This window comes from Calonectris borealis, chromosome 1 (assembly GCF_964195595.1).
Source record: "Calonectris borealis chromosome 1, bCalBor7.hap1.2, whole genome shotgun sequence".
Lineage (NCBI taxonomy): Eukaryota > Metazoa > Chordata > Aves > Procellariiformes > Procellariidae > Calonectris > Calonectris borealis.
In genome coordinates this window covers 25,805,517-25,830,823 of record NC_134312.1, presented here as the reverse complement: position 1 = coordinate 25,830,823, position 25,307 = coordinate 25,805,517, and the positions used below count along the sequence as shown (strand labels likewise).

Here is a 25,307-nt window from a genome sequence, read left to right as displayed (position 1 = left end):
AAGACTGTAGGACACTTTACAAGTTGGTGCTTCACGCTCCTTTAAGAAATGAAAGAAAAACAGACTGAGAGCTCTGTAAAAGGAGCAGACGGCTCGTACAAAGACATGACCAACAAAACTGGCTGGAAAAGCAAGAATGCCGGTTAGCGAATAATCTCATCATTCCAGAATTTAATTTCATTGTGCATTAGGGTGAAACCAAGATCTTTCAGAGTATTGCAACCTCATCCTGAGTAACAGTCCTTTTCTGACACAGAATGAAAACTTAATTCCCAGAATCTGGAATAGCAAACAGCCTGGGGACTGGGGAATGTTCCTGAGATGCCCGACATCCACATTTAAATGATTTCTGCCTGTTTATGAGTTGCTTAAGCATAGTAAGATCATTTTTAATTAACCCACATTTAAAAAGGCGGTTCTCTTGCAAAATATTGGTACTAAACACCTGCAGTTAGGCCAATCACATGCTGCAGATCTGGGACCCAAGTCCAGTCTCCAACTCTCTCTGATCCTGTGACTGTTTGTCTTTTATGCGAAGAGAAGCAGTCCAAGGAAAGCAGGAGACACCAAAATAGACACATTGACACTATAGCATGGGACAGACACTACTGAAGTGCTTGGAAGCACGTGAAGCAGAAGGTGTTTGAATGTCTTCTCAGGCAAGAACCGAACCCAGCAGACTCTTCCTTACCCTTACCTTAAGCTGGTTATCTCTGGTTTCAAGCAAATTCCTCCCAATACAACAAGTTTTTATAGTAATGTTTTATCGGAATCTACTTGTAAACTTCTACAGAGAGTTATAAATGCTGATTTGTCAAAGAAATTCCTACAAAAAGATTCAGGAAAAAAAATATAAAGTAGCACCCTCTGCAGTTAGTGTAGAGACAGATGTAAGTTAATATCGTAAATGCAGCTCAGCTGTGATGTACTCCTTTGCTTGCATAAATTAAAGTAGCTCTTTGCCCACTGTAACTTTCAGTACAGGTCAGGCTGGTGTGCAGTAACATTCAGCATCAGGGAGGATTTAGAACAATTTCTGACTGCTTTTTCAAAAAATATGAGTTTTGCATTGCTGAGGACTCAGCTGCCTGTCTTGTGGCGGATCCACTTTGACATAACTCAGTCTCTGCTGTAGTTATAATCCTTATGTAATTTAATATTTTCACAAAAAATGTAACTGTACACTGCATTTCTAAAGGCATGTGAGAAGAACATACCTAGAGAACCAGCACGCTCCATAAGAACAGAAGAAACACTGTTTGTAGGGAAGGGTGTCTCTGCTTCTTAGGATTAGCAAATCAAAACACTCCATGACTTTATTATGTGGAATCGTAATAATTACAGGTTGTCCACAAAAGTAATTATGAATTTGTTTTGGTCTTTACCTAACTGTTCTAGCCAGTTCTACTGGAGCTCTTCAAACTGGATGTTCCCATAAACGGAAAAATGTCATCTAAATTCATTTCTTTGTATCTCTTGCACTTCTCAGGTTCACGGGATGCAAAACCATTAACCATTACTGGACATAAGCAAACATTGGCCCTCAGCTTTTAGTATTCAGTTAAAGTAGCCCAAACTGTTTTTTAAGATGTATTCTTATTTATGATATGTAGATTAATGTATTTGCTGGCAAACGTAAAAAGAAAAGAAGATTATGTGATTCCTGCATTCCTTGTAATCATTTTTTATTATTTATTTTAAGAGCCAACATATTGTTCCTTTAAAATATAGTAGGTTAAAAAATAAGATTGCCATTTCTTTTTTATTTTCTGATGAACACGGGAAAAGAAACAATCAATCAAAGCCTTTTCTAGTTAAAGCTAAACGATTATTTTTCTGAATATATTGTGGTTCAGATTTTGTTTAACTTCTTCAGCAGAGATTGCTTTTACAAACTCCTGCTTGTTCAGAAAAATATATTCATCTGAATGTATTTGTCATCCAAGGGTTTTTCATTATTTTTGTTTAGAAAGAAAGTTCTTGTTCAAGATTATTTATTTTATATCTGAGTTAGGCAAGGTTTTTATGTGGAGCTATAAACTCTTCAGATGTTTCATGGCAATATCAAGAGGTTAACAGGTGTTTTAGAAATATTTTGAAAAGGTTTATTTTGTGTCATCAGTTGTATTTAATCCCTCTAAGCTGAAGTACCATGAATCAAGGTTTCTCTTACATGCTGTGTCAGCCTGCAACTGAACGTTACAGCCCCATCCCTGAAAATAAACGTTTAACCTACCTGTGCAGTTGCAGATAAGCTGTTTACACTTACATTTGCAAAGTATCACTCTTTCCTTTTCCGCCCAAAATAAAACTTATTATGTATTAATTTTTTGTAGAATTATTCTGAAAAAAAAACCAGAAAAACAGCTTCTCTATGTGTTTTAATTGATTGGTAACTGAAGATGATTTCTTAGAGATCACATAATAATGGTGGCGAAATATTAGCCATCTCAGAGGCAGAAAGGGAGGAGTTTTTGTATTTCCACAGGCGTGGTCACTGGATTTAATACTGTGCCTAATCAAATACACAAGGATCCAATTACAACAGAATGACTGAACAGTGGAGCCATTAAATAACTTCCATGAAAGCTTCAAAGGAGGACCGAAGATAGACACTGCTCATACTTCGTAATACCACCAGAGGTTTTAAAACGAGAAGTTTTGTATTGTTTCAAGAGTCGCAGATTACTGAAGCAAAATGACAACTTTCTGCAAACCCACGGGACCAAGGGTGAGTCCAGCCAGCTGTTGCGGGGGGTCGCAGTGTGCTGTGCAGCCCCTAAGTGGTCATCCAAAAGTAATCCAGCCTGCAGCCTCCGACCGGGAGGAGAAGGGGGACCCAGCATGGAGTGGAGCTGGAGCTACCACTGCTCTTACAGGAGCTAAAACTACTACTGCTTTTACTGGAGAGGTGGGAGTTACTACTGAATTGTTACTACTACTGTTGCCAGCAGAACACAATTCTCCCTTTGTAAGGATGGTACCTGAGCAAACCAGTAGCCAAATAGCCAGTGGGTGGAAAGATTTACATACCTACAGAGTTATAATTATTTCATGTTAGCATGTCAAAATGCCAGGCACAAATTAGGTCCCTATTTTCTTTACCAAGCACCAAAGAACAAAATGTTGACTGTCCCATTCTAAGTCTGGCACATGAGGTGCAGAGTAGGAGCTTCCTAATTTCTAGTTTTCAAGCACTGTCCAATTAAACTGTTCTGGTACTAAGCTGTGACCAACATGCCTTCATTTGAGCCAGCTCCAGATGAATTTGTGACACTTTGTTTAGTCCCTCTATTTTCACCACTGTGATAATAAAGAAGAAAAAAAAAAAAGGAACATTAAAAACAAAACACTTCCTTGACTAAATATTGTCCAATATCCATTTTGGATACCTTGAGATATGCTGGATTTCTATTTAACTACCTGTGAACTAGAGCATGGTTTTGAGTAGCTATTGAAAAGCTTTGTGCTTAGTTTACATTTTGATGTGCATGGATTTTTCTTCTTAAAACAACAACAACAACAACAAAAAACCCAAGGGTTATTTCTAATATGTCTCTTTTATTTTGCCTTTTTTTTTTTTTGTTGGGGGGTGTCTGATCACCAACAAAGCAGTAGTAAAACAAAGCCGGTACCATTTCAGCTTCAGAAAGAACTTTGTATCTGACTCTGTGAGAAGATCCTGCTGTTGCTGTATTTTATTTCTACAGCGATATATGGCAGCTTTGGTAATTCTGGTAGCTCTTTCAAATACATGGTACTTTCAGCGTTGACACATGTTAACGCTGTAGCATCTGACAAGCACAGAAGAAATTCAGTCCCATCTGAGAAATCCTGGGCAGGGACCAGGGGTAGAGGGCTACAGCTCCTCCTTTACAAGGGCTCTCTGCTCCGGAGTCCTATAGGCACCAGACTTGTCTCCCTTTTATTCAGCACTAAAGTGAAGCTGTTGTGATTGATGGGTGGTGGGCTACAGTGTCGTCGGGATGCTAATGCTCAACTCTGCAGCTCTGTTTTAGCAGATCCAGACATACCAACGCCCTTCTCCTCCCAGCATCCACAAGGGACTGGTGGAATGAGGCTGACCAGTTGTCATACAGGATATGGATAATATGGCAATGATGCCTGGCAGGCAAGCAGGAACCAGAACATGTAACCTTTCCTTTAGGTACAGATGACTCCATTTCTCCTATCAAAATTATTCACAACAACAACAATAATAAAAAGATTAAATATTAATCTTTTCTGTGGTAAGGAGAGCTGTTAACTGCTCTAAGCTTTGGATGTACATGAAATTATAGCTTTTGTCTCTCATGATGATTTCACCAGCTTTGAATTGCCTCTGACCATTAACTAGAAATTCACTTAACCTGATATTAATCTTGAAAGACAGGAAATGAAAGGTAATGCTGTGCAGGCCTTCTGAGACATGTATTAATCCCAGCCTTTGACACAAATATGGTTTTATATAGCAAAATAACAAATGAGCTATCCTTATCTCCCTGTGAAGTCCCATGTCTGTAGTGTTTACCTCAAGAAATCTAGGAAGGAGAAACACTTATCCATGCCCATCACTGACTTTCTCTACTTCACCTTGGAATAAAACTAGGGTGCCTCATTTCCACTCCATTTCAAAACGCGGTCACTCCTGCACGCGAGTTCCTTAGCAAAATAGCATTTTTCATCAGGAAGACACAGAAAAACCCAGATTATGCAGTGACTGCAGATCTTTTACGGGAGGGAAGGCAAAATACCGATTACTGTTTATAAACTTGTAAATGGTGTACGGCCAAGCAATGTCGGAAATTATCTCTCCCTCTCTAACCATACAAAAGGAATAAATTAACTGCCACTGCCTGAGGAAGCCTGAGCCCTCATTTCTCCCAGCATTTAGAAAATAGTCTGGAGAAACAAGGGAGAGCAAAGAATTGCCAGACACCTGGGTAACCAGAGCACACAGTCTGCTGTGGTGTCTTCAGGCCTCATGTAGATGTTTGATTTAAGACTGATGTTACATGCTCATCACAAGGTGGCCAGATTACATTCTCCTTTCATTTCATCATATATGTACATTCATATCCTTTTGTCATGATATGAAATACTTTCGTGACTGTTCCAGTATACCTGCAGTGCTTGAATAGTTTTGAACTGTTTGAAAGAGTTACAAAATGAAGATACTTAGCACCTTGCCAAGATAGTTGCTGTATGTTGTACTATCACACTTGCTGAGCAATAAGAAAAGTAAGTTGGACTTCCGCTTCGATCTATTTCACTCAAGCAGAGGCTCACAGAAATGGCACACCCACATCATTTCAGTGGGATCTTTGGAACATCTTACCTTTCATTACATGTTGCAGAAGGTTACCTTTGGCAAGCACGGAAAGAAGAGGAACTAGCGATGCACTGCAGCCACCTATTTTGGGAGGAATTTATCCCTGTTGAAGCCTGAATGACCCTCTCCTGGCCTCGGGAGCCGGGCAGAGTTGGAGGGGAAGTGACCACAGGGACGGATCCTCAGGGGAAACCCAGCCTGTCCGCTCTCCTCTCTGCCCCTTCCCGCCCGCCTCCCGGTCCACCCGCGGTCACTTCAGCTGGTCACGCACCTCCCGCACCCCGCTACCTCCGCCTCCCACGTCTGCTCCCGCCGCCGTAAATCAGCGTGGAAAAGCGGGGAGCGGCTCCCTGTTTCCCCGAGGTCCCCGAAGCGGAGACCCGCTCTGTGGGGGACCCCCATACCGCTGCAATGAAGTGGTCCCCGCGGTTCCCCCAGGCTCCGTGCGGGGCCGAGCCCTGCCGGGGTGCCGCGGGGGTCTGGCTGAGCTGCAGGTCCGACCTGTTGCTTTGCTTTTTACAAGTAGAGCCCCCCGTTCAGAGGATTGCTTCAGTAATCCGAGGTGTGTGAAAGGAGAAAGGCTCGCTTCCCCGCTCGGCCACCTTCAGAGGCGCATGGCCAGGCAGGTGCCGCCGGCCGAAACTTTAAGGTTGCGAACACCCCCGAGAGGGGCAGCCCGGGCCGGGGCCGGGGCGGAGGAGGGGGAGCGCCGCCGGCGAAGGGGTATCCCTCTCCTGAATGTGACGCTTTAGGCACGGCTGTAACCATCGCGCCTCGCTCCTTCCCGTACAGCCAAAACCCGGGGAGGGCCCCAGGTGCTGTAACACCTAGGCAAGAGCTGAGGTGCCCCGCGAGACCGAACCACCCGTCTGTGGGGGCTCCGCTCCCAGCGGTCCCGCAGACGTGACCGCCGGGTCCCCCGGGAGTGGGGCGAGCCCCCAGCGCCCGCGGGGAGCCCTGCGCTTCTCCCCGAGCCTCCCTGGCGCCGCCGGCCTCGGGCCCTGCCTCGGAGAGGCACCACCCGGACCCCCCGCCGCGGCCCCCCCTGCCCGGCGGGGACCTCCGAGGCGGAGGCTGCGGGCAGCGGGGAGCGAGCGGGCACGCCTGCCCTTCCCGGGGGGCAGCACCCGTTTTCCGTGCCTGTTTCGGTCACCCCGGGGGCGTTACAAGCCCAGCCGCCCCCTCCCTCCCGCCGCTCCTCAGGCGCCCACAGACGCGCGGGCTCCGCTTTTTAAGGCTCGGCTTGGCAGAGTCTGCTGAGCAGCTAATAACATAACAACCCGGCTTTGATCAATCCGAACTAATTACCCCTCTTAATTAAAGTCTTCAGCGGTTGTTCCAGTGCTTTGGCAAGGAAGCGGGAGAGGTTGGCCGTTAGACAGCGCCGGCGCTGCGCTCCCCGCCCGCCCGCCCGCCCGGGCCGCAGCCCGGGACCGGCCGAGCCGCAGCCCCCGCCGCCGCAGTCACTCGTGTTCAAATATTTATTTCCACCAGCTCAACGAATTCTTTTTTTTTTTCCACGTGCAAGAATCAAACCGAAATTCAAATCCGTACATAGCGAACCAGCTCTGTCCATATAGATACGATATTCAGGGGGAAGAGGGAGAGGAGGAAACCAAGAAGGGGGGGATAACCAGCAGGCAGCGGAGGCAGGGCAGGATCAACACAACGGGAATATATATACATCGAAATAATTAAAGTGGTGCAGCGTTCCCGGCTCGGGTAATACAGATCCCAAATAAATACAGCAGAAATTGGCTTGGCGCTTTTTCTTTTCTTTTTTTTTTTTTTAAACCATCTCTTCACCTGAGATGCAACGACAACAAAAAAGAGTCTTTAAAAAATAAACAAAAAAAAAAAAAAAAAAAAAAGGAAACAATCAGTGCCGTAAACGTTAGTGGCGATATAGAGCATAATACACAAAACCGCTTAACAGGTGCATGCAAAGAGGCGAGCGGGCGGCGGCGAGAGCTCCCCGCGGGCGGCCGCCCCTCAGGGCTGGAGCGGCGGCGGGCCCTGCAGCAGCGGCCCGGGCGGGGGCGGCTGGTCGGGCCCCCCCAGCTCGGCGGGGGGCCGGGGCAGTCCCAGGGCGCTGTCGTGCAGCTTGCGGACGTGCTTCTTGAGGTCAAAGTTCCTGCAGAAGCCTTTGCCGCAGGTGGGGCAGGTGAAGGGCTTCTTGTCGTTGTGGGTGTGCATGTGGAAGGTGAGGTTGTACACCTGGTGGAAAGCCTTGTTGCAGATATTGCACTTGAACTGCTTCTCCCCGCTGTGAGTCAACTTGTGGTTTTTGTAATTGCCTGGGAACGAGACAAGAAGGGCGAAGGGACCCGGGGCTGAGAACTGGACGCTACAAAGAGGAGGAAAAACATCCCCAAACCCTGTCCCATCCCCAGAGCCCGGCTTGGGCCGAAAATCACCGCCGATCTCTTAGCAAACACCCGCCTTCTCCCCATCCTCCCCGCGGCTGTTCCTTTGACAGACGAGAAGGGAATTATCGAATAAACCAAAATCACATCGATTGCAGAAATAAAACTCCTGGCTTTAGCCTTCCCAGCCACACGGGGAGCAAAACTAACCAAACTCCTGCCCTCGGAGGGGAAAAAAGGCGGCGAACTCGTTTGCCAACTTGCGCTGGAAGCTGCGCGTTGCAGTGCGCGGAGAAGGGTCGCTGCCCGCGGGAAGGCTGCCCCTGCGCTCCCCCGACAACGAAAGCCCTGCCCCGCTGCGTGGGCCGTGCCATAGGAAATGTGCAATGTGTTGGGGCTAGCGATACTTAAAATTAACCTAAATCTCTAATAACAGAAATTAAAACCAAAATCAATTCCCCCCCCCCCCCATGGCAAATTGTCCCGACGCTTGACCTCGCCTAGGGGGGACCCGGGCAAGGGAGAGGGCGCTGGACACCCGTACCTTTCTGGTGAAACCCTTTGCCACAAAATTCGCAGACAAAAGGTTTGTAGCCGGCGTGTATTCGCGTGTGTGTGTTCAGGGTCGAGCTCCGGTTAAAGGCTTTGCCGCACTGGTTGCACTTGTGTGGCTTTTCCTGGAGGGAAGCAAACGCGCAGTCACGGCGTGTGGGTTGGTTTGCAGGGTTTGTGTGCTGGTTTGCAGGGTCTGCGTGTTAGCTGAGGGCTCGCCGTCGCCGCGCCCCGCTCCCAGCGCCGGGCACCCCGCCGTACCCCACCGAGCTGGGGGCAAACGAAATCCCCAGCGGCTCCCGCTCCGCCGCCCCCCGCGCCGCGCCGCGGCCTCGGAGCGGTCGGACAACGCCGGGCTCCCCAAAAAGCGTGAGCGGAGGGGTCTCGGGGAGGGAGGGAGGAGGCTTACCTGGGTGTGGATGATCTTGTGCCGGCAGAGCGTGCTCGCCTGTCTGAAGCCCTTCCCGCAAACTTTGCAAACAAAGGGTCTGGCTCCCGTGTGCACCGGCATGTGGCGAGTTAAATTATAATGTGCATTAAATACCTTGAAAGTGAAATCAGACAAAAAAAAAATGCGATTAGAAGGCGAGAGCTCCAAGGGGAAGCCGTCGTTTAAAAATAAAGCAAGGAAACGACCGACAACCCGGCGGACAGACGGACGGGGGTAGGAATCTGGGGAAGCAGGGGGAAGGGAGGCGGGCTGCGGCTCTACTTGCCTTTCCACAAACTTCACAGGTGAAAACTTTGGGCTTGCTGCTCGGGGAGCCGCGGCTGAACTCCGAGGTCTTGTAAGCGATTTTTTCCGAGAGGATCTGAGCGCTTTCTTTCATGTAGTGCTGCAGCTGAGCCTGCGATAAGTCCTTGAAGGCGACCCCCGCCGGGTACTTGTCCACGGCCGGCAGCACCAGCTTGTTCCGCTCCGCCAGGTAAGCCTTGGGCTGCGGGTGCAAGGGAGAGCTGAGGAAATAAGAAGCCACCGGGTGGATGTTGACACTGGAGGACGGGTGACAAGGGCTGTCGCCTCGGTTGAAATAGCACAGGGCTCCCATGGCGTGGAAGGAGGAGTGATTGACCACTCGGGGTCTTACCAGTTTGTACTGCTGCAAGGGCAGGGCATCGCGGGGGAAATCTCCTTTCAAGCTCAGGGCACAGTTCAAGAGATCGCCGCAGTTAAAGGAGGGCGAGGAAGAGGAGTCTAAATGAGCCTTCCTGGGTTCCGCTCCGGCCACCGCCGCTTTGGGCAGGGGGTCGTACGCCACCGGGACAAAGGGGATCATGCAGGGGATGGAGGAGTTGAGGTGCAGCGGGTGCTTGGGGTCGCCTTTGGCCACGGAGCCGTGGAGGAGCTGCGGGACAGGGATGGAGCGGGGCTCTGGCGTCCGCGCCATGATGCGCTCAATGGAGAAGGCGAGGGGCTTGGGCGTGCTGATCATGTTGCTCCTGGCAGACAGGCTTTCTCTGACCGGAGGAGTCGCTAGGATTTTGGTCGCCGTGTGGTGGCCACTATTGTCCATGGCTGGATTGCATTTGTTCGCCCGGTTTGAGCCGCTTTGGTAGACGCCTCTTTTTTTTTTTTTTCCTCCTCTCCCCTCTCTCTCTTTCACTCTCTCTGCCCCTTTTCTTGTCACTGATCTGCAAGGAGGGACACCATCATCGCCGCCGCCACCATCACCACAGCCTCCGCCGGCGGAACCAGCCGTCTCAGTCCAGTGGACTCATGCCAGCCCATCACAGTTTACTTTGGCGCACCAATGACTCGGGACAATCGCTACTTATTTCTATCAATAGAAAGTGTTGTGTCAATAACGCAGCCAAGATCTCGCCAATCGTTAACTTCCAAGAGGAGAAGGTAAACTAGATAATTGCTCAATTCGCTTCCAACAGTCAACAGGAAAAGTTTTTTCCCCCCCAGTAAGCGGCTACTTTTCATTGGCGCCCGCGCCTCCCCCGCCCAGGGAAGGAGGCGTCTCTCCCTCCTTCTGCCTCTCTCCCCTCGGCCTCCCGCGCTCTCTTTCTCTCTCTCTTTTAAATTATTATTATTTGCAATCTGCTTAACCAGGCTTTAGAGGCCAAGCAAATCCGAGATCAATTTTCTTGTTTGGCTTTAAGTGACATCATCTAAAATCATTGTCCAAGTGCTAAATAGGGATGTGAAACCCAATTCAAGGGCAAGCGCCAGGGTATTCGTCAAACGAGGTGCTGCAGAAGAAGCGGCTGGAGGGGAAGCTGTTTGTTTCCTTGCCACTTTCCAGCCCGAGCTCTCTTTGTGCGTGGGTGTTTGTGTGTGTCTGAGGGAGGGAGATGGCTGCTCTGCTCCTGGGACTGCTCCTGGTCTGCTCACTGCTTTAAAGAACAAGGTCAGGTGGCAGTGAGCTTTTGGAAAACACAGTAAAAAAGTGAGCAGGGAACTTGCGACAAGCAGACGGCGAGAGCAACGCATGGGGATGCGGGAACCAGCCGGGCCAAATCCAACGAGTGTTTGTGAGCAACAGGATGAACCAAAACCTGGGGCTGGGGAAGAGAAGGAAAAGGAGGTAGGAAGAAGGAGTGCATTTTAAATCTGAAGCACTATTTAGATATATATATATATGTAAAGTAACCTGCATACACACTAGGTATAGCTCCTCTGTCCTTAAATAATACATGCACAACACAAATACCGAAAACTCAGGATCGGTATAGATACACGAAGAAATATACAGCACGCACACTGCTTATAGGTATATGCGCACCTAAACAGTTGTGCTCCCCATGTATTTAAGCCAAGCTTGGCGGCGGTGTTCTGGACGGGTGGCTCCAACGCCCCGGGTGTTCGTATTTACAGCGAAGCGGGGGGTCGGGGAGAGGAGAGGGACAGCGGTGGGTAAGGGGCTTTCTGTATTCACCTCCTGTCCCACCACCCGACAGTTCGGGGCCAGAACAAGTTCCCGTTCCTCCCGCCGGCCTGGGGTTCACTTGGCTGGTGACTGAGAGGCCGCTACCGAAATCCCCGGGAGCAGCCAAGGGTCCCTCCGTGTGGTGCCCCTACCCCGGGCCCCGGGAGGGGGCGGCCGGCCGGGCACCGCGGGGAAGAGCCCGGCCGCTTCCCCCGGCGGAGGGGCCCACGAGGCGGCCTCCACTCCCGCGGCCCAGCACTGCCCTTCTCCGGGGTCGGGGGAGGGAGCAAGGAGGTCCTGGGTCTTGCTAGTGGAGAGAAGCCTCCAGCGAGGCAGGGAGGTCCGGCCCCCGCTGCTCGGGTACCAGCTGGGGAGCCTGCAAAAGGCTGTGTCCTCCCCACACCCCCCCGGCCCAGGACAACCCGCTAGCGGGGAAGTGGGAGCAGAGAGGAAGGGCTGGGGCCCCGGGGAGGGAGGGCTGGAGGGAGGCATCCTTGCCCTTTGCGCTGTGACCGGCCCGATGCCGCCCTGGTTCACCGCGGCCCCGTTTGAGGAGCACGAGGCACCGGCTGTTGCACGACGGTACCTCCGCAGCCGGGAGCTGCCGTGCGAGCATCGGGGAGCTGCGGGGGACGGAGGAAAGGATGCCGCGCGGTCCCCGGGACAGGCGTTCGACGACGGGCCGCGGCCCGGGCATCCCTCGCTGCGGAGGACGCGCCCCGCACGCCCTGCGACCTCCGTGTCCGCCCCGTTCCCTCGGTGCCCCGGAGCGCAGGCAGGCGACAGGAGCTGGGGCTGACCCCGCGTCGCGCTGGATGGACACAGCCCTGCGGACACGCGTGGAGCCTAGGGAGGACCCGAGCCGTGCCGTGCGGGGTCCCCGGCCGCGATGCCCCAGCCCCGCTCCCCGCTTTCCCTCGGCCGGGGTGGGGGCCGCCGGCCGGGGCGCAGTCGCCGCCGCCTCCCCGGCAGATGGGTGGCGGCGTTAAGACCGTAATTGCTGCCCCGGATCGGGTTGCCGCAGCCGCCCGCCTCTTACCTGCTGCTTCCCGCACCGGCACCGCCAGCTCCGGCTCGGCCGGTGGCACCGACCCGCGGAGAGGGGGGTGGGGGGGTGGGGCCGCGGGGACCGGGGGGGGCCGGAGCCGTGTCCCCCCGGTGCCGTGCGGGGCAGCTGCCCCGGGCTGCCCGCTTCTCCGGGGTGTCGGTGTCTCTCGCTTATTTTGTGTCTGTCAGAGGAGAGTTTCCTCCTTCAGAGCAATTTACATTTAATTCAATCTGGGCAAATTTCCTCTTGATTGGTGCTGGAGAAGGGAATTACTGTTGAGTGGGTTTTAGAGGCTTCAAATCCCATATACTTAATATGTTAACAGCTTGCTCTTAACTGGTCTTTTTGGGATTGACTTTTTGACATGTGTTTGAAAGTAAAATATGTAGTGTCATTTGAGCAGGGTAAATATCCCAAAGCAGCAATTACAGCCCTGCCATTACAATTATACTGGCCTTCTCAATACTGAGATACACTCTTGGAGAAGCGGGAGCTTTATTATTCGTTACTTCTTTACGGATATGCCTGCCTTTCTTTCCGTACCGCACACGAAAACTTATTTTCGTGCCGAATTATCAAATAGCGATCTAAAAGCCATATTTTTTTAAATTTTTTTTTTTTTTGAAAGTCATTCTGTTCCGACTCAGAGGTGGAGCCTTGCTAGTGCTGGAGTTGCCCGCAGACGTAGGAAAATCAATGTCGATATATTTTTTTAGTCCCGTCCCGAGCTTTGCCTTGCGCTCGGACTGCATCTTTTTAGATGTTACATATCTGCCGAGCTGCAAATATCCTGCAGTCGTGCCGGTGCAGGGAGGTTTTTCCCGAGGCAGAGAGATTTACAGGCTCTGAGGGTGGTGAAAAGTCATCCCTTGGCCCGTTTCTTTTTGCGGGGGGCACGGTGGGCTGCAGACTGGGCCAGCCTCCCGGGTCCGGACCTGTCTCCAGGCTGGCGGCACGTACCGAGTCCCGGGAGAAGGGGCCGGCGGGGGAAGGCGCGGGCCCGCCGGCCTCCCAGAGTTACAAACCGTCGGAGGAATTAAGGGCAAAAGTTTTGCCTCGAGTTGATTTAGTGTTCTGCCAGGAAAAGCTGCTGTTCTCTTTTCCCCGTAATCGGTTTTGTGTTTCATTCGCTCCTAAGCTATGTTCTTGATATTGCTCACTTGCATTATTATCATAACGTATCTCTACATGCACTCAAAAATCCGAGTCACCGGCGAATTCATCTCGTCGTCAGGATTACTCCAATCCGATCCCAGAGGCGATTAGAGGGAGGTAAAATACCGCCTAAAGCCTAATCTTTAATTTCTTCCTCCTTAATAAAATGAATAATTCCATTGCGTTTTTAAGTAAAAAATGAATTGAAAAGGATAATAACTCCGCTAACCTTCTGTTGCGTGTATTAATCTTTTCCTGGAAGTGTTTTACCGCGGCCCTCCTGCCCGAGCAGGCTGCATCTCTCAGCGAGCGAGCTCCGTGGGCTCCGAGCCCACTCCCCACGGCGGGGGAAGGGAAGGCACCGAGCACCCGGGCCCCGGGGCAATTTGTCTGGGCGAGCTTTATGCGGAGAGACCAGGGAGGCTGCCGAAAATATTTCTGGCCGCGGCACCGGCGGATCCGACGGCGCCTGGTCAGAGCCTGATTACTGTTATTATTATTGTAATAATTATCATTAATAGTGCCACCATCGAGATTACCTGCAAAAGCTGGGGATCGCTCTCGCTAAATACCTGTCCTCGCCGTCCCCTCCCGAGGCTGGTGAAGAGGCGATTTACTCCCGAGACAGGACCAAAGCTCCCCCCCGCTCCGCAGCTCCGCCGCCGCCGTGTCCGCGCCCGGGAGTGCCGGTTCTCCCCGCAGCCGCGGACCTCGCCGCCGTCAAACGCATGGACCCCGGCTCCTTAAAACTCGGAATTAGCCCCTGCCTGCTGGGCTCGCTGTTCATTCCCGCTCAGGACTCGTTGTTTACTATCTTTTGAAGGACAAGTCAAAATATAAACGGGGGGAAGAGTTAAAGCGGGGGGAAGCAGACCCGGGGGTTACCAGGATGGTGGGCCAGCTGCGGTCCCCCTTTATCAGCCGGCGTTGGGGGAGATCCGTCCTTTTCGTGGAAACCTGCTGCTGCCGCTGCCCGCCCGGCTGCTGGGGCGGGAGACGGGGCTCCCCGGCCCGCCCGGCCCCGGCGGGGCCAGGCGAGGGCGGCAGCAGAGCCCGGGCACAGTGGGCAGCAGCCTCGGCTCTGCTGCTCCAGGAGCGCGGGCAAAGGCGCTTGGGCTGTGTTTTAAGTTGTAACACTTCGGCGTTTTCTCCACTGACATTTTCTCCTGGGAAAATCTATATATATGTGTGTATATACCTTCCGAGACTATGTATAGCCTCCCCATACTGTGAGCGCGTGTTGGCATCCCTCTACATCAGTTCAACTGCAAGGAAAAGAATAAAGTATTACTATTTTTAACCGAATCCATCACAAAAGAAAAACAGTTGACACTGACCCGCCAAACACAAGTGTTGCCGGAGGTAAAACAAAGTTTGACAGTACAGTACGTCTCGTACAGAACCCTCTAAACCGAAAACCAAACGGGTGCAAATTAAGCCTTTTCACGTAGAAAGCCTTTAATCACATATAATCGAAATTACAAGTGACCCTCTAAAGCAGCGCTCCCGGCCCTCCCGTAATTCATGCAAGCGATTTGTCTAAGTGTGCCAGCTACGAACATGAACTGCAGCAATCACGTCTAATCTAATCAGTCCGCCTGTGAGGGGACCCAGCGGTGTCATCAGCTCCAAAGGGCCCTTGGTGAAAGTGGCTGGGAGGGGCCAGCGGCAGCTGGAGCCACGAATGACACTTTCTCATTTGTTCCTTTCCCAGTTCAACAAATGTTTAGCCCCGTTGCTGCTAAATGAACGCCTTGCGCTCTTTGGCTCGGGGAAGCTATTTATTTTTAAGATTCCTGAATAGGATCAGGAGCAATTAACTTATTTTTGTTTCTATTTTCTCCCAGTGTATTGGGAGCTAACCTGGAGCAAAGCAAAGAGCTGGTGGGCTGCGTGGGCGCCTGTGTGCTGCATTCCCGGCACCGGAATGCGCCGGGCTCGCCGTGACGGCGGGGGGGAGGTGTCCGCCATCAATAGGCTGCCAGACACGGAACCGGGACAAAATCCCGCTCTCTTGTGGCGGGGTCCGTTTCGATGTGCCGCTGCCGAGAGGGAGGGAGAAGCCAAGCGAAAAACATGAAAAGAAGAACAAAAACAGGAGCCGTGCCCCGTCGCAGCCGCTGCTGGACGGCGCCCGGAGAGGGCTCCCCTCCGCCCCGGCTACTAGCCCGACACCCCCACCCGGGCACGGACACGAAGGGACAACTGAGCAGCCCTCCGGTGTGGGGACGAAAGTCAGTATTCCCTCTAAGGCCAAAAACTTAAACTTTGATGGTTGTTGGGTTCTTTTTTTGGTTTTGGTTTTGGTTTTGTTTTCAGTCGCTATCAGAACAAAACGCGCCTGTGCCGGTGTGAGCCCGGCCGGACCGGGAGCTGCGCTGGGCATCCCAGGTCGGCCGAGGTGTCTCTGCGGGTCCCACGGGGGTCCCAGGTTCCGTCCGTTTTGCACAAAACGAGTTGAATTCCTCCTGTAGAAGCGGACTCTCCTGTTGCTGCCTTACGGCTCCCACCGTCTGCTACGCACTCGTTTGCTGTCAGTCAAACGTTTGATTCAAAACCCCTTCGAAAAATGCATAACGGGTACTCTCTGTACAGGAAGGCTCACCAGCAACCCACCCCACAGCCTTCCACCCCCTCCCCGGCACCCCGCGCTCATTGCCCTGTCCCTCGCGGAGCCGCACTTGCTGCCCACGCAGAGGTGCCCCGACCGCCCTCCGCGCGGAGGGTTTGGCGTGTCCCAGGAGGGGCTCTGTTCCCCCACGAGCCTGGAAACACCTGCGGCCTGACCCGAGATTCCCCCCCCAGGACCGCAGGAAGCGTTGAGTGAGTGCCGTGTCCGCAGGGCCAAGGAGCGAGGCCGCTCCTCTGGGCGCCCTTGATGAGGACCCGGTGGCCCGCAGACCGCTCGCCCCTCGCAGTAGCGCTCCCTCCACAGCTGCGCCGGCTCCTGTGACGGGGGCTGCCCGCGCTGTGCTCAGGGCCGGGTTTAAAGCGCGGGGTGGCTCTACAAGCACGGGTCTCACGGGCGAGGAACCGCCGGTGCGGGCGCAGACGGCGCCAAGCGGGAGCCGTGCTGCCCCCACGGGCGGGACCGGCCCTGGCGGGGCCGTGGCGGGCGGCGGCAGCCGCGGGGCCGTGCAGCGGGGAGCTGCGGGGAGCTGCGGGGCCCGGGACGGGCGCGCCGCGCCCTCCGCTCTTGGCCTCAGCGGCGGTGGAGGGCTGAGCCCGGCTGGAGGTGGGGGACTCTGTGCCCCAAACCCGCCTGGCCGCCGCGGCGGTTCCCCCGGCCTCTGCCTGCCTTGCCTCGCCCATCGCCTCCTTCGCCGAGGGGGAGCGATAGCCGAGGGGGGCGACCGCCTGCCCCGGGCACCCCCTGCCCCGACGGCGTCGCCCTCCCACCCCAGCCCCGAACACGGCCCGCAGCGCCGGGCCCGCATCCGCGCGTGGGTCTTCCTGGTTGGGCTTCAACAGCCCCTTTTATGCCACAAAGATGCAGGGAGGCGAATTAAAAGGGGGCCTCCCGCCCTCTTACTAAGGGTTGCCTGCGCTCCGCGCCGGCTTAGGAAAAGCGGAGGCCGCGGTGGGGGCGGTGGCTGGGGCAGTGCCCCCCGCGCAGCCCCGCGCAGCCCCGGGGACGGAGCGGCGGGAGAGCCGCCGGCTGCCTCGCACGACGACGTACAGCGAGAGGTGATGCTCGCCTCTCCCGCCGGGCACACACCTCCAGGAGCGCGCTGAGGTTTTAAACACGTACGTTGCAATGTAAAGGCGGACCTCGCTTCCACGCCAGCGGGGTTCTGCCGCGGCTGCTGGCGGCGGCCGTGCCCAACTCCGAAGCTGTCACACAGATACTCACTGGCCTTCTCAAGCTTGGCGTTGGTTCACGGTTTCACAAATCTAGTTACTAAGAAAATATGTGAATTAATAAGAAATGGAATGACCTTTGGAGCGCTGTCGTTTCCGTACCTGCCTTCCTGTGATGTCTGCTGTGCTGCCTTTCTAATAATAACTTACCACATACTTTGTGTCTGAGTTAATTTCTCTGAAATCACAAACATCTTGTAACTTCTTCATGGTTACATCATCTTTGGTTTTTTTACTATTTTCTTATTCATCTCGATCTTACTGACAGACATGTCTTGCAAGTACTGCATGGAGATGAAATTATATAGCAAAGTGCTCGACATATGGGGTGTACATGTTATCACGCTTCATGAAATTTGAGTAACTCAGACCCACTTCAAGCCACAAAAATTCATAGTTTGTTTTTTTTTTTTAAATTATGTCAGGGCATAGAAAGGGTTGACTGCTCCCTAAGGGACAGGGAGCTGGGGGGACTCCTCAGGCTGGCAGGGCAGGGCCCCACCAGCCAGGGCTGGTCCCACCACACCCAGACAGCGAGCAGGGCAGGCCTGGGCAGAGGGAGAGGTGCTGGCAACCCAGAGTGCAGATCACTGTTTGTGATGATCAGGAAGGTCTGAAGTCACTCCATGGATCAGGGTCTGGATCGACAGGGCCCATAAGCAGCACAGGCGGGGCTGGGCGAGAAACCATCACTCTTACTCCATCGCTGGGGCAGAGACTGGCAGCCCTGGACTGAGCTGAGGTGGTGTCCCTGGGCAGAGCCTGTGGGTGGGGGTCCCAGGTGAGGCCCGTCAGGACCATGATGTCCTCTTGAGGCCCTGATAATATACAGAGTATAACCTACTTTGTAATTGTCCAAATACATAGGAAGAGTTGTTTGCCTTACCAGGAAACCCTTCTCAGTGTGGCGACAACTTGGGACAGAGGATAAGCCCACAGGGGAGGTGAGCATAAATCAGTATGTTTCCCACAGGGCTGGTCTTCCTCACTGGCTCCCACTCCTTTCTTTTCGCTGAATTCACCTCAACTCATGTGCAGATGAGGAGGCTGGTTTGCCGCAGGAAAAAATTGCCACTTTGGGTTTCTCCCTAGACAGCTGGGAAGAAGCGTAATGTGCCCTTCCCTGCTTGGCCGAGCTTCCAAGTGTGCTGAAAAACACTTTCCTTGCAGCTCTCGTTCTCAGTTCCTGCAGCCCCGTGTGCTTGCGACAGACCCCTGAAGTCCTATGGTCTGTTCTTGCAGGGGAACTTCACGCCAGTCGCCTAAATCCTCAACAGTCCATCAGCGAAGCCTTTCAAGTATAACACTATGGCTCAACAAGGACCTCAGCAGCCTTCCCTACTTCTTTGGGTATCATCTGTGTTCTTTCCAATTTTGTCTACACAAACACAGGAATTAGTCATGTTCCCACAAAAAAAAAAAAAAAAGCTACCTTTTTCATAAGTTGTGTGAGTTTTAACTGATGAAAATTTGAATTCTTTCCAGTTCATATTGAGGGCATAGAAAAATGGGCAGCAGGCACTGTCTGTTCATCTACCAGTGAGGGTTTTTTGGTTGCTTTTTTTTCTTTATCAAGGCATCATGTCCTTGGATATTTGTTTGCTATATATATCTGCTCTATAAAATAAATATATTTGCTATAAATCAATATATAAACTAAATATAATAATCTTTCAAAAAACTTGTTCTCATGAGGAATCATACAACAGTTCAAATGGTTTGAAATATTGAAAACATCTTTTAATTGTAGAATTCTATACAAACTTGGGTAGATACAGAAGGGGTCACGACAAAATGTGTTCTTATTGCCTGAAATTTTTCACAGAAATAGAAACATTGATGGCAAGCTTACTGACATCCAACATGATGAGATATCTTTAAACTTGCAAAATGAATAGACACAACAACACTCCTAAGTAGTCTGTATGTGTTTGACTGTCCTTGAAGTCCTACTACTTATATACCAACCTCAAAATACAAAGAACCAAGATTAAAATTTTTAATGCACATCACATAATAATGTAGAATTAAGCACAAAAAAAGGTAAACAAAGTGTAATCCTGAAAATACACTATTTTTTTACGTAGGGCACTGATCTATTTCAAGAATGATTTCCTGTATAGTTGTGTTTTAAGTGAGGCACACATTTTGTTTTCTGCACAGGACATCAATATCTGATGGAGATACAAGAACGAATGGTAACGAACAAAAGGGAAAGAAACATAATCACAAGTGGAACTCAAACTCCATGCCAGTGTTCTCGCAGCCCTAAGCAAAGCTAGACATTAAAATATGCTACAACCATTGTTCTCAAAAAGTCCTTGGCACTTTTCCTCTGATAATCTTACTTTCAGTTTTTTAAAAAAATGGAGCAAATTACATTTCTGCACCTATATCATAAGGCAAAACTATAAATGCAACTACAAGGACAAGTTACCAAAAAAACCCCAAGCCAAAGATAACCCCCCACCCTCAGACCACCACCCCCAAACTCCAAATGCTTGGTGAAATAATATCATCCTTCCTCCTCATCACTGTCTTTCATAGTAATGCCCTGAAGTCCTCCCGCATCCGTGACTGAGACTGTGGCTTCCTCTACGGTCAGACGGCTGTGAACGGTATCGTAGGTTTTACTGTTCAGCGTTCCCTCCAGCACGCCTTGCAACCTGAAGTCTCGGTAGGTTTTCTGTGGCAAAAATAAAACATCCTGAATTGGACTCGAGCAAGTCTGAGCAGTCTTCCACTATCCACTGGCCATTTCTAGCATGCCAGCGGAACGGCTTTGTTCCTCCTGCAGTTAGGGACATACCATCTAGAGTTTGCTAAAGATTTTGCGCTCTTAGTTTCTGGGCTGTGTAAGATTTCTATAAATACTAGAGAGTCTACAAGTTACACTTTGATGGTCGTTCCTTTAAGAGATTGTGTTTTGTACTACATTTCTATAACTGTATGCTGATTTCTCAGTAACTTCCATATGTCTCATTTACTCAATAAGAAACCAACAAAGAATTTTTCTAACTGCATATTGAAATGTGAATTTGGCTACAGGTAGTTCTATCATTTCACAGAAAATGTAAATGTCTGACTCTTTCCCCATAATACGATTTTATTTATATGTCATTTGTGTCAAATGTGGAAATTTATATGTCAAATTTGGAAATTTATATTTATATGTCAAATGTGGAAAAATAAAATAAATTTTAGATTATGATCTATATTCTACAATGTAAACATTTCTCAGGTGACTACTTCAGTCAGTTAATTTACATTCTAAGTCATCTACATTTTGACTCACATCTACAGCTTCCCCCCTCCCCCCCTTTGTTTCCGTGGTATCCAGCCTTCCTATGAACCAGCAGATATGATTTTCTTCTTTGACTTTCTATCAAGTAAGAATTCTGAGTGGAATTTTTTATTCATTGATGCCATGTTCAAGTAAGCATATGGAAAATCATCTATTCTACCTTCTTTATTTTTAAGTTGTAACATTTGAAATAACCTTTCCTGAAGTTAGTCTAAAAAGCTTAAGAAGGACAAGTTGATCTAGCTAGTTTCTTATTTTGTGTACACTGTTAATATGAGTTCCCAATGTTTATGGAAGCAAATATGGCAAAAAGAAAATGAAAGATAATTAAGGGCTATCAGGCCCATTCTTCTACAGGAGGAGACCGTGCACAACCCTTAGAGAAAGAAAAGAGAAAAGAGCTGATCTTGTTTCACTGAATACTTCAGAGAACTGCAAAAGACACCTCTCAAAATGGGTAACATTCAGCTGGGAGAATTTTTTCTGCCACTGTCTATGATGATTTTTTAAACCTCGTTTGAATCACTGCAACCGAGATTTATTTGACTTTCAAAGGCCAGCTTCAGAGTCAATGGATGCAGCTTATGTTTTGCTCACACATTGCTGTGAGTACCGTGCCTGGTCTTTTTCAAGTGTCACCATTGCAGTCCCTTTTTATAACACTGTGCATTCAATTTCCTTTTAACAGGTCCTACAGCAATTTCTTTCAGTTTTACATTGTATTCCTCTCATTCTCAGACCAGCACTCTGGGGTTCAGTCATTGCTCTTCTCTTGACATACTTTTGCAGGATAATAATGTTCACTTCCAAGCTTAATTTTTCATTTCTCCCTAACTTTCCTCTTGGTCCTTGACCCTTCTTTAGTCACATCCCTCTGCACGTGTCTCAGACATCTAACAATACCTTTATGCCATCACAAGGCTTTAATGGGAACAAACAAAGTTTCTTCTTCTGGTCATTCTTAAGAATGCTGCTACCTTTGCTGCATCCAAACATGAAAGAATTGTCTATTTCTTACTCATCCCATGTCCCTTAAAAATGACCTCTTTCTTCTTTTTTGGAATACTTCCAAGAGTAACAGCCTCCCAGTTTTTCCAAAAGCAAACAGAAAAGTGCCTTCATTCACTGTAGGGTTTGGAGGAACTGTGCCTCCCCACGTGCCTCTCCCCAGCTGGGCTGCAGCAGTGAAAGCTTCTGATGATGCTTTACTTGAACCATTGTTTATTATTTCCCAGCAGCCTCCTGTTTGCCGAGTGCCTGTTTTACCAGTTCTGTCTTCTTCACCCACCAAAACACAGGTGGGCAAGATTTTCTGTCTTCCAGTACATTGACCAGAACCTCTATGATTGACATCATCTTCTTCAATCTTCTGTATCCAATGAAGGTGCCATGGAATGACACACTTGGAATTTATGTGCAAAGCAAACCAGGTGCGCGGGCACAGAAAGGCCACTGCCGTAACCAGCCTGTTCCCACCGCCACCGGGAGCCTACTTCTTTTGAACAAGGCTAATCAGAGTGCCAGGCTGCGGAGGGAAGCCTGGTTGACAGTGCTGTTCATTCACTTGAACTTCAGTTTTGTAAGAGCCTCTTCTTTTGATCTCCCAGGTGATATTTAACTGGTATAATTTAGCCCGCCCATTCTTAGATCTCACTGGGCACAGGTTTTAGATCCTGTAACACTTTTTTTTTTTCTCCCCCAGAGGATGGGAACTACCTTCACTTGAGAAGAGCTTCAACCCTTTCACAAGAGCCATTCATTTCAACCACAAATAGCAAACTGCTTTTGCCATTTTGGCACATAATATAATGAAGAGCCAAATCCTGTTCCCAGAGAAATCACTTAAGGTCAAAAATAGCAAAGTTAAGCTTGGGTGGTTCAGGGAGCCATGATGCCATCATTATTATGGCTGTTTTCTTGCATCTCTCTCTCTCTGTTTTTTTTTCTTTTAGATAGTGAATCCTGAAAGTTGCAGTTGCAATTCTGGTGTCCACGAATTAAAATGCTTCTGACTTTACAGTCTTGCATGAACTTCATGAGAAAATATTTTGAAGAAATCAAGGTCACCATTGACAACAGGTGCTTCTTATTCCACACTTATACAGATAACAAGAATGTTCAGAGTTAAACAAGACAGAATTAAAAGGAAAAAAAACTGAAATGGCTTTCTGTCTCTTGCCTAAGGGTATTAACTAAGATCTGAAAGGCAGTTAGGAGGAAACTTTCTTTTATGGTAGGTTAACCCATAATTGCCTATTGCAAGGTATTTTACACTTTGCTCGGAAGCATTTGACATTGGCCAGTGTAAATGACGGAGGACTGGCCTGGAGGGATTGGTATTTCTATTGATACTTATCCCAGAGTACGAAAGATTAGAAAACGTTATCTAATATGTTGAATGTTGTTTTCCAACTGAACATAGTAATCACATGCACATAAAAAAGAAAATAGTTACTTTTTAGGAGAGTGGGAAAAATGGAGAAAGAACGCTATTTGGATTATTAAGGTAAAACAAAAAAAAATCAGTAATATGACAAACAATAATTTATTAGGAATTCCATACAACATTGCTGAAGTGCTAGCAGTAATCTGTTAAAATTCCTTGGAACAATCTTAATTGTCACTGAATCCAGAATGGACGACAATTACTAGTGCACATATAATTAACATTAGAGATTTTAATAAATTGTTTTTGTTCTGAAATTTGCTACTACTGTGAAAAAAAAGATCCCAACCTAAAACTAGATAAGTTCACAACTTTATTTCACATTTTTTAACTTTTAGGGTGAACTTTTAGGGTGAACTTATCCATGTTAATACTTTATTACTTTTCTCTCTTTACTATGCAGCCTAAGACAAACACATCTTATTTACCTTCACTATCTTGATGAGAGTCTTCAGCTGGTAGATGTGAAGCTGAAGGTCTAATCTATCAGCCAGCCACATGCATATGACTTTCATGGAGCTGCTATACCATTGCTGAAAAGAAGGATAAAAAAAAACCAACACCAAACAACCCTGCAGTATTCATTTAACAGATTTGGTAATGAGAGGTAATGAAACACTTTGAAATGATCACAGATCAGCACTTGAAGTCAACAATGATATAATTTCCTGTTAAGAGAATCGCATGGGTCAGTAGGAAAGCAAATAACTTGACCTAGACTGTTCTTTACATGAATTAGCAACTGCCATTTTATCTTTCAGTTACAACATTTTCAAGCAAAATAGTGTTATGCACTTTGCTATCTGTCAGTAAGAATGGATATTAAATACACAATTACATGAGAGAATTGACAGCTAAAACCAGCAAGGGCAAAACCAGGTGGGGTATCTTGAGAGAGAATTTGCAATACCTAGATTTTCCAATCCAAACAGGAAAACAGCATCAAACACAGAAAATGGAATCTGCCTTGCTTTTTTCTTTTAAATCACTTAGTAAGTAAAAAAAGTCAGAAACCTATGGAAACTGTATGTAAGTATGACCAAAACACCACTCCACCCCTCCCAAAATAACCACGTTAAGGTTTTGTTTTGCGTTAATTACTAATTATAATTACAGCCTACCTTATTTCCTTTTTATGTCTCAGGCATGGGTATGTTTTCATGCAAAGCTTCACAAACGAATGGGGTAAGGATAAAGTCTCTGCTGTTGGTGTCTATGTTACCGTAAAAAAATGTTCAGATCCAAATAACTACTATAATAGTTCTTTCACATTAACTGGATTAGAAGAGATTTTACTAAACATAGTTGTAGCAGTTTTCCTCCCCCTCCTGTAAAATACCAACCAGATGTCATTTAGTCAAACTGTAAAAAGGAAGGGATTTTTTTTTCCATTTTAGCAGTGAGAGATTAAAAGAGTTTGTGTCGTAGCTCTGTTTCTAGTTTCTTTCCCCACAGGGAAGAGGCTTAAATTCTTTTCTAATGTAATTTCCTGTGTCTTTACAAAATACACAGATATGCAAAGATAGGAAACACTGTGCGTATTTTAAAATGCAGCATGTTAGGCAAGGTATACATTCTAAGTAATTCAAAGGAAGGATCTAACATGTCTCATTAGCCACCTCTATGTTAACAAATAAAATAAAATATATGTTGAAAAAATGAAGACAAATTACTGGCTACTGGATGTAACAAAAGACAGAAATAGAATTCTTTCATCAAAATGTAAGCGCTCTGGAAAAAGCTTTAAAGACATACAGTAAAGATATATCAATACTTTTTCCTTACACGAAACAGTCTCATCTCATTGTAAATATCAGTTTTAATATAAGTTTGAAATAAGATTTTCATATAATAATGGCTTCCATTTATTTTGTTTAATGTGTTAAAATGTATTTTAATTATAAATCATTGGAAATAAATTACTTTTACATTTTTTAGAGTTTCTCCTATTAATTTACTATTTTACAAACATGAACAAACACACCAAACAAAATGCGGATAGCTACATTTCATAAAAGTAGTTTGATTTATTCAATAAAATGTGGGACTGATTGGGTATCCATAAAATACTGTTTTTTATCACTGAATGACACTCTTATGCTATTTACATTATTTCACCCCAAACATGCTTGCTGGTTTTGATTTCCTTTATAAGTATCTGTAAAATATTTTTAATGTGACAGAGTTGTTACTAAGTGGCAGCTGTAAACTACATGACAGGTGTTGTATGTATACAGATGTCTAGAAAATAAAATACAGAAGAGCTTATTCACTCGGGGAACTCTATTGATCTAATAAACATAAAAAATCATATGCCAAGCATTCTACCCAGAATATCTATTGTTATTTGCAATAAGATGAGCCCAA

At 48.4% G+C, this 25,307-nt stretch overlaps 2 protein-coding genes across 3 annotated transcripts in view; both read right to left on the bottom strand.

Moving 5' to 3' along the window:
• Nucleotides 1-6,519: 6,519 nt before the first annotated feature.
• Nucleotides 6,520-10,218, bottom strand: FEZF1 (FEZ family zinc finger 1). 2 transcript variants are annotated; one of them, XM_075151248.1, is made up of 5 exons: nucleotides 9,339-10,218; nucleotides 8,967-9,188; nucleotides 8,660-8,794; nucleotides 8,243-8,375; nucleotides 6,520-7,629 (listed from the first exon to the last, which is right to left on the bottom strand). In XM_075151248.1, the coding sequence occupies exons 1-5, from the start codon at nucleotides 9,762-9,764 to the stop codon at nucleotides 7,325-7,327; spliced, it is 1,221 nt and encodes a 406-aa protein (XP_075007349.1). In that variant the 5' UTR covers nucleotides 9,765-10,218; the 3' UTR covers nucleotides 6,520-7,324. The 2 variants fall into 2 exon arrangements, with proteins under 2 accessions (XP_075007349.1, XP_075007263.1); XM_075151162.1 differs by having other exon boundaries at nucleotides 8,967-10,218.
• An 8,694-nt stretch (nucleotides 10,219-18,912) lies between these two features.
• Nucleotides 18,913-25,307, bottom strand: part of CADPS2 (calcium dependent secretion activator 2) — a 331,334-nt gene continuing 324,939 nt past the window's right edge. The window contains exons 28-29 of the mRNA XM_075146854.1: nucleotides 23,369-23,473; nucleotides 18,913-19,876 (exon numbers count right to left, since the gene is read on the bottom strand). Of these exons, the coding sequence (XP_075002955.1) occupies nucleotides 19,706-19,876; nucleotides 23,369-23,473 (276 nt within the window). The 3' untranslated portion in view covers nucleotides 18,913-19,705. The remainder of the gene's footprint in view (nucleotides 19,877-23,368; nucleotides 23,474-25,307) is intronic.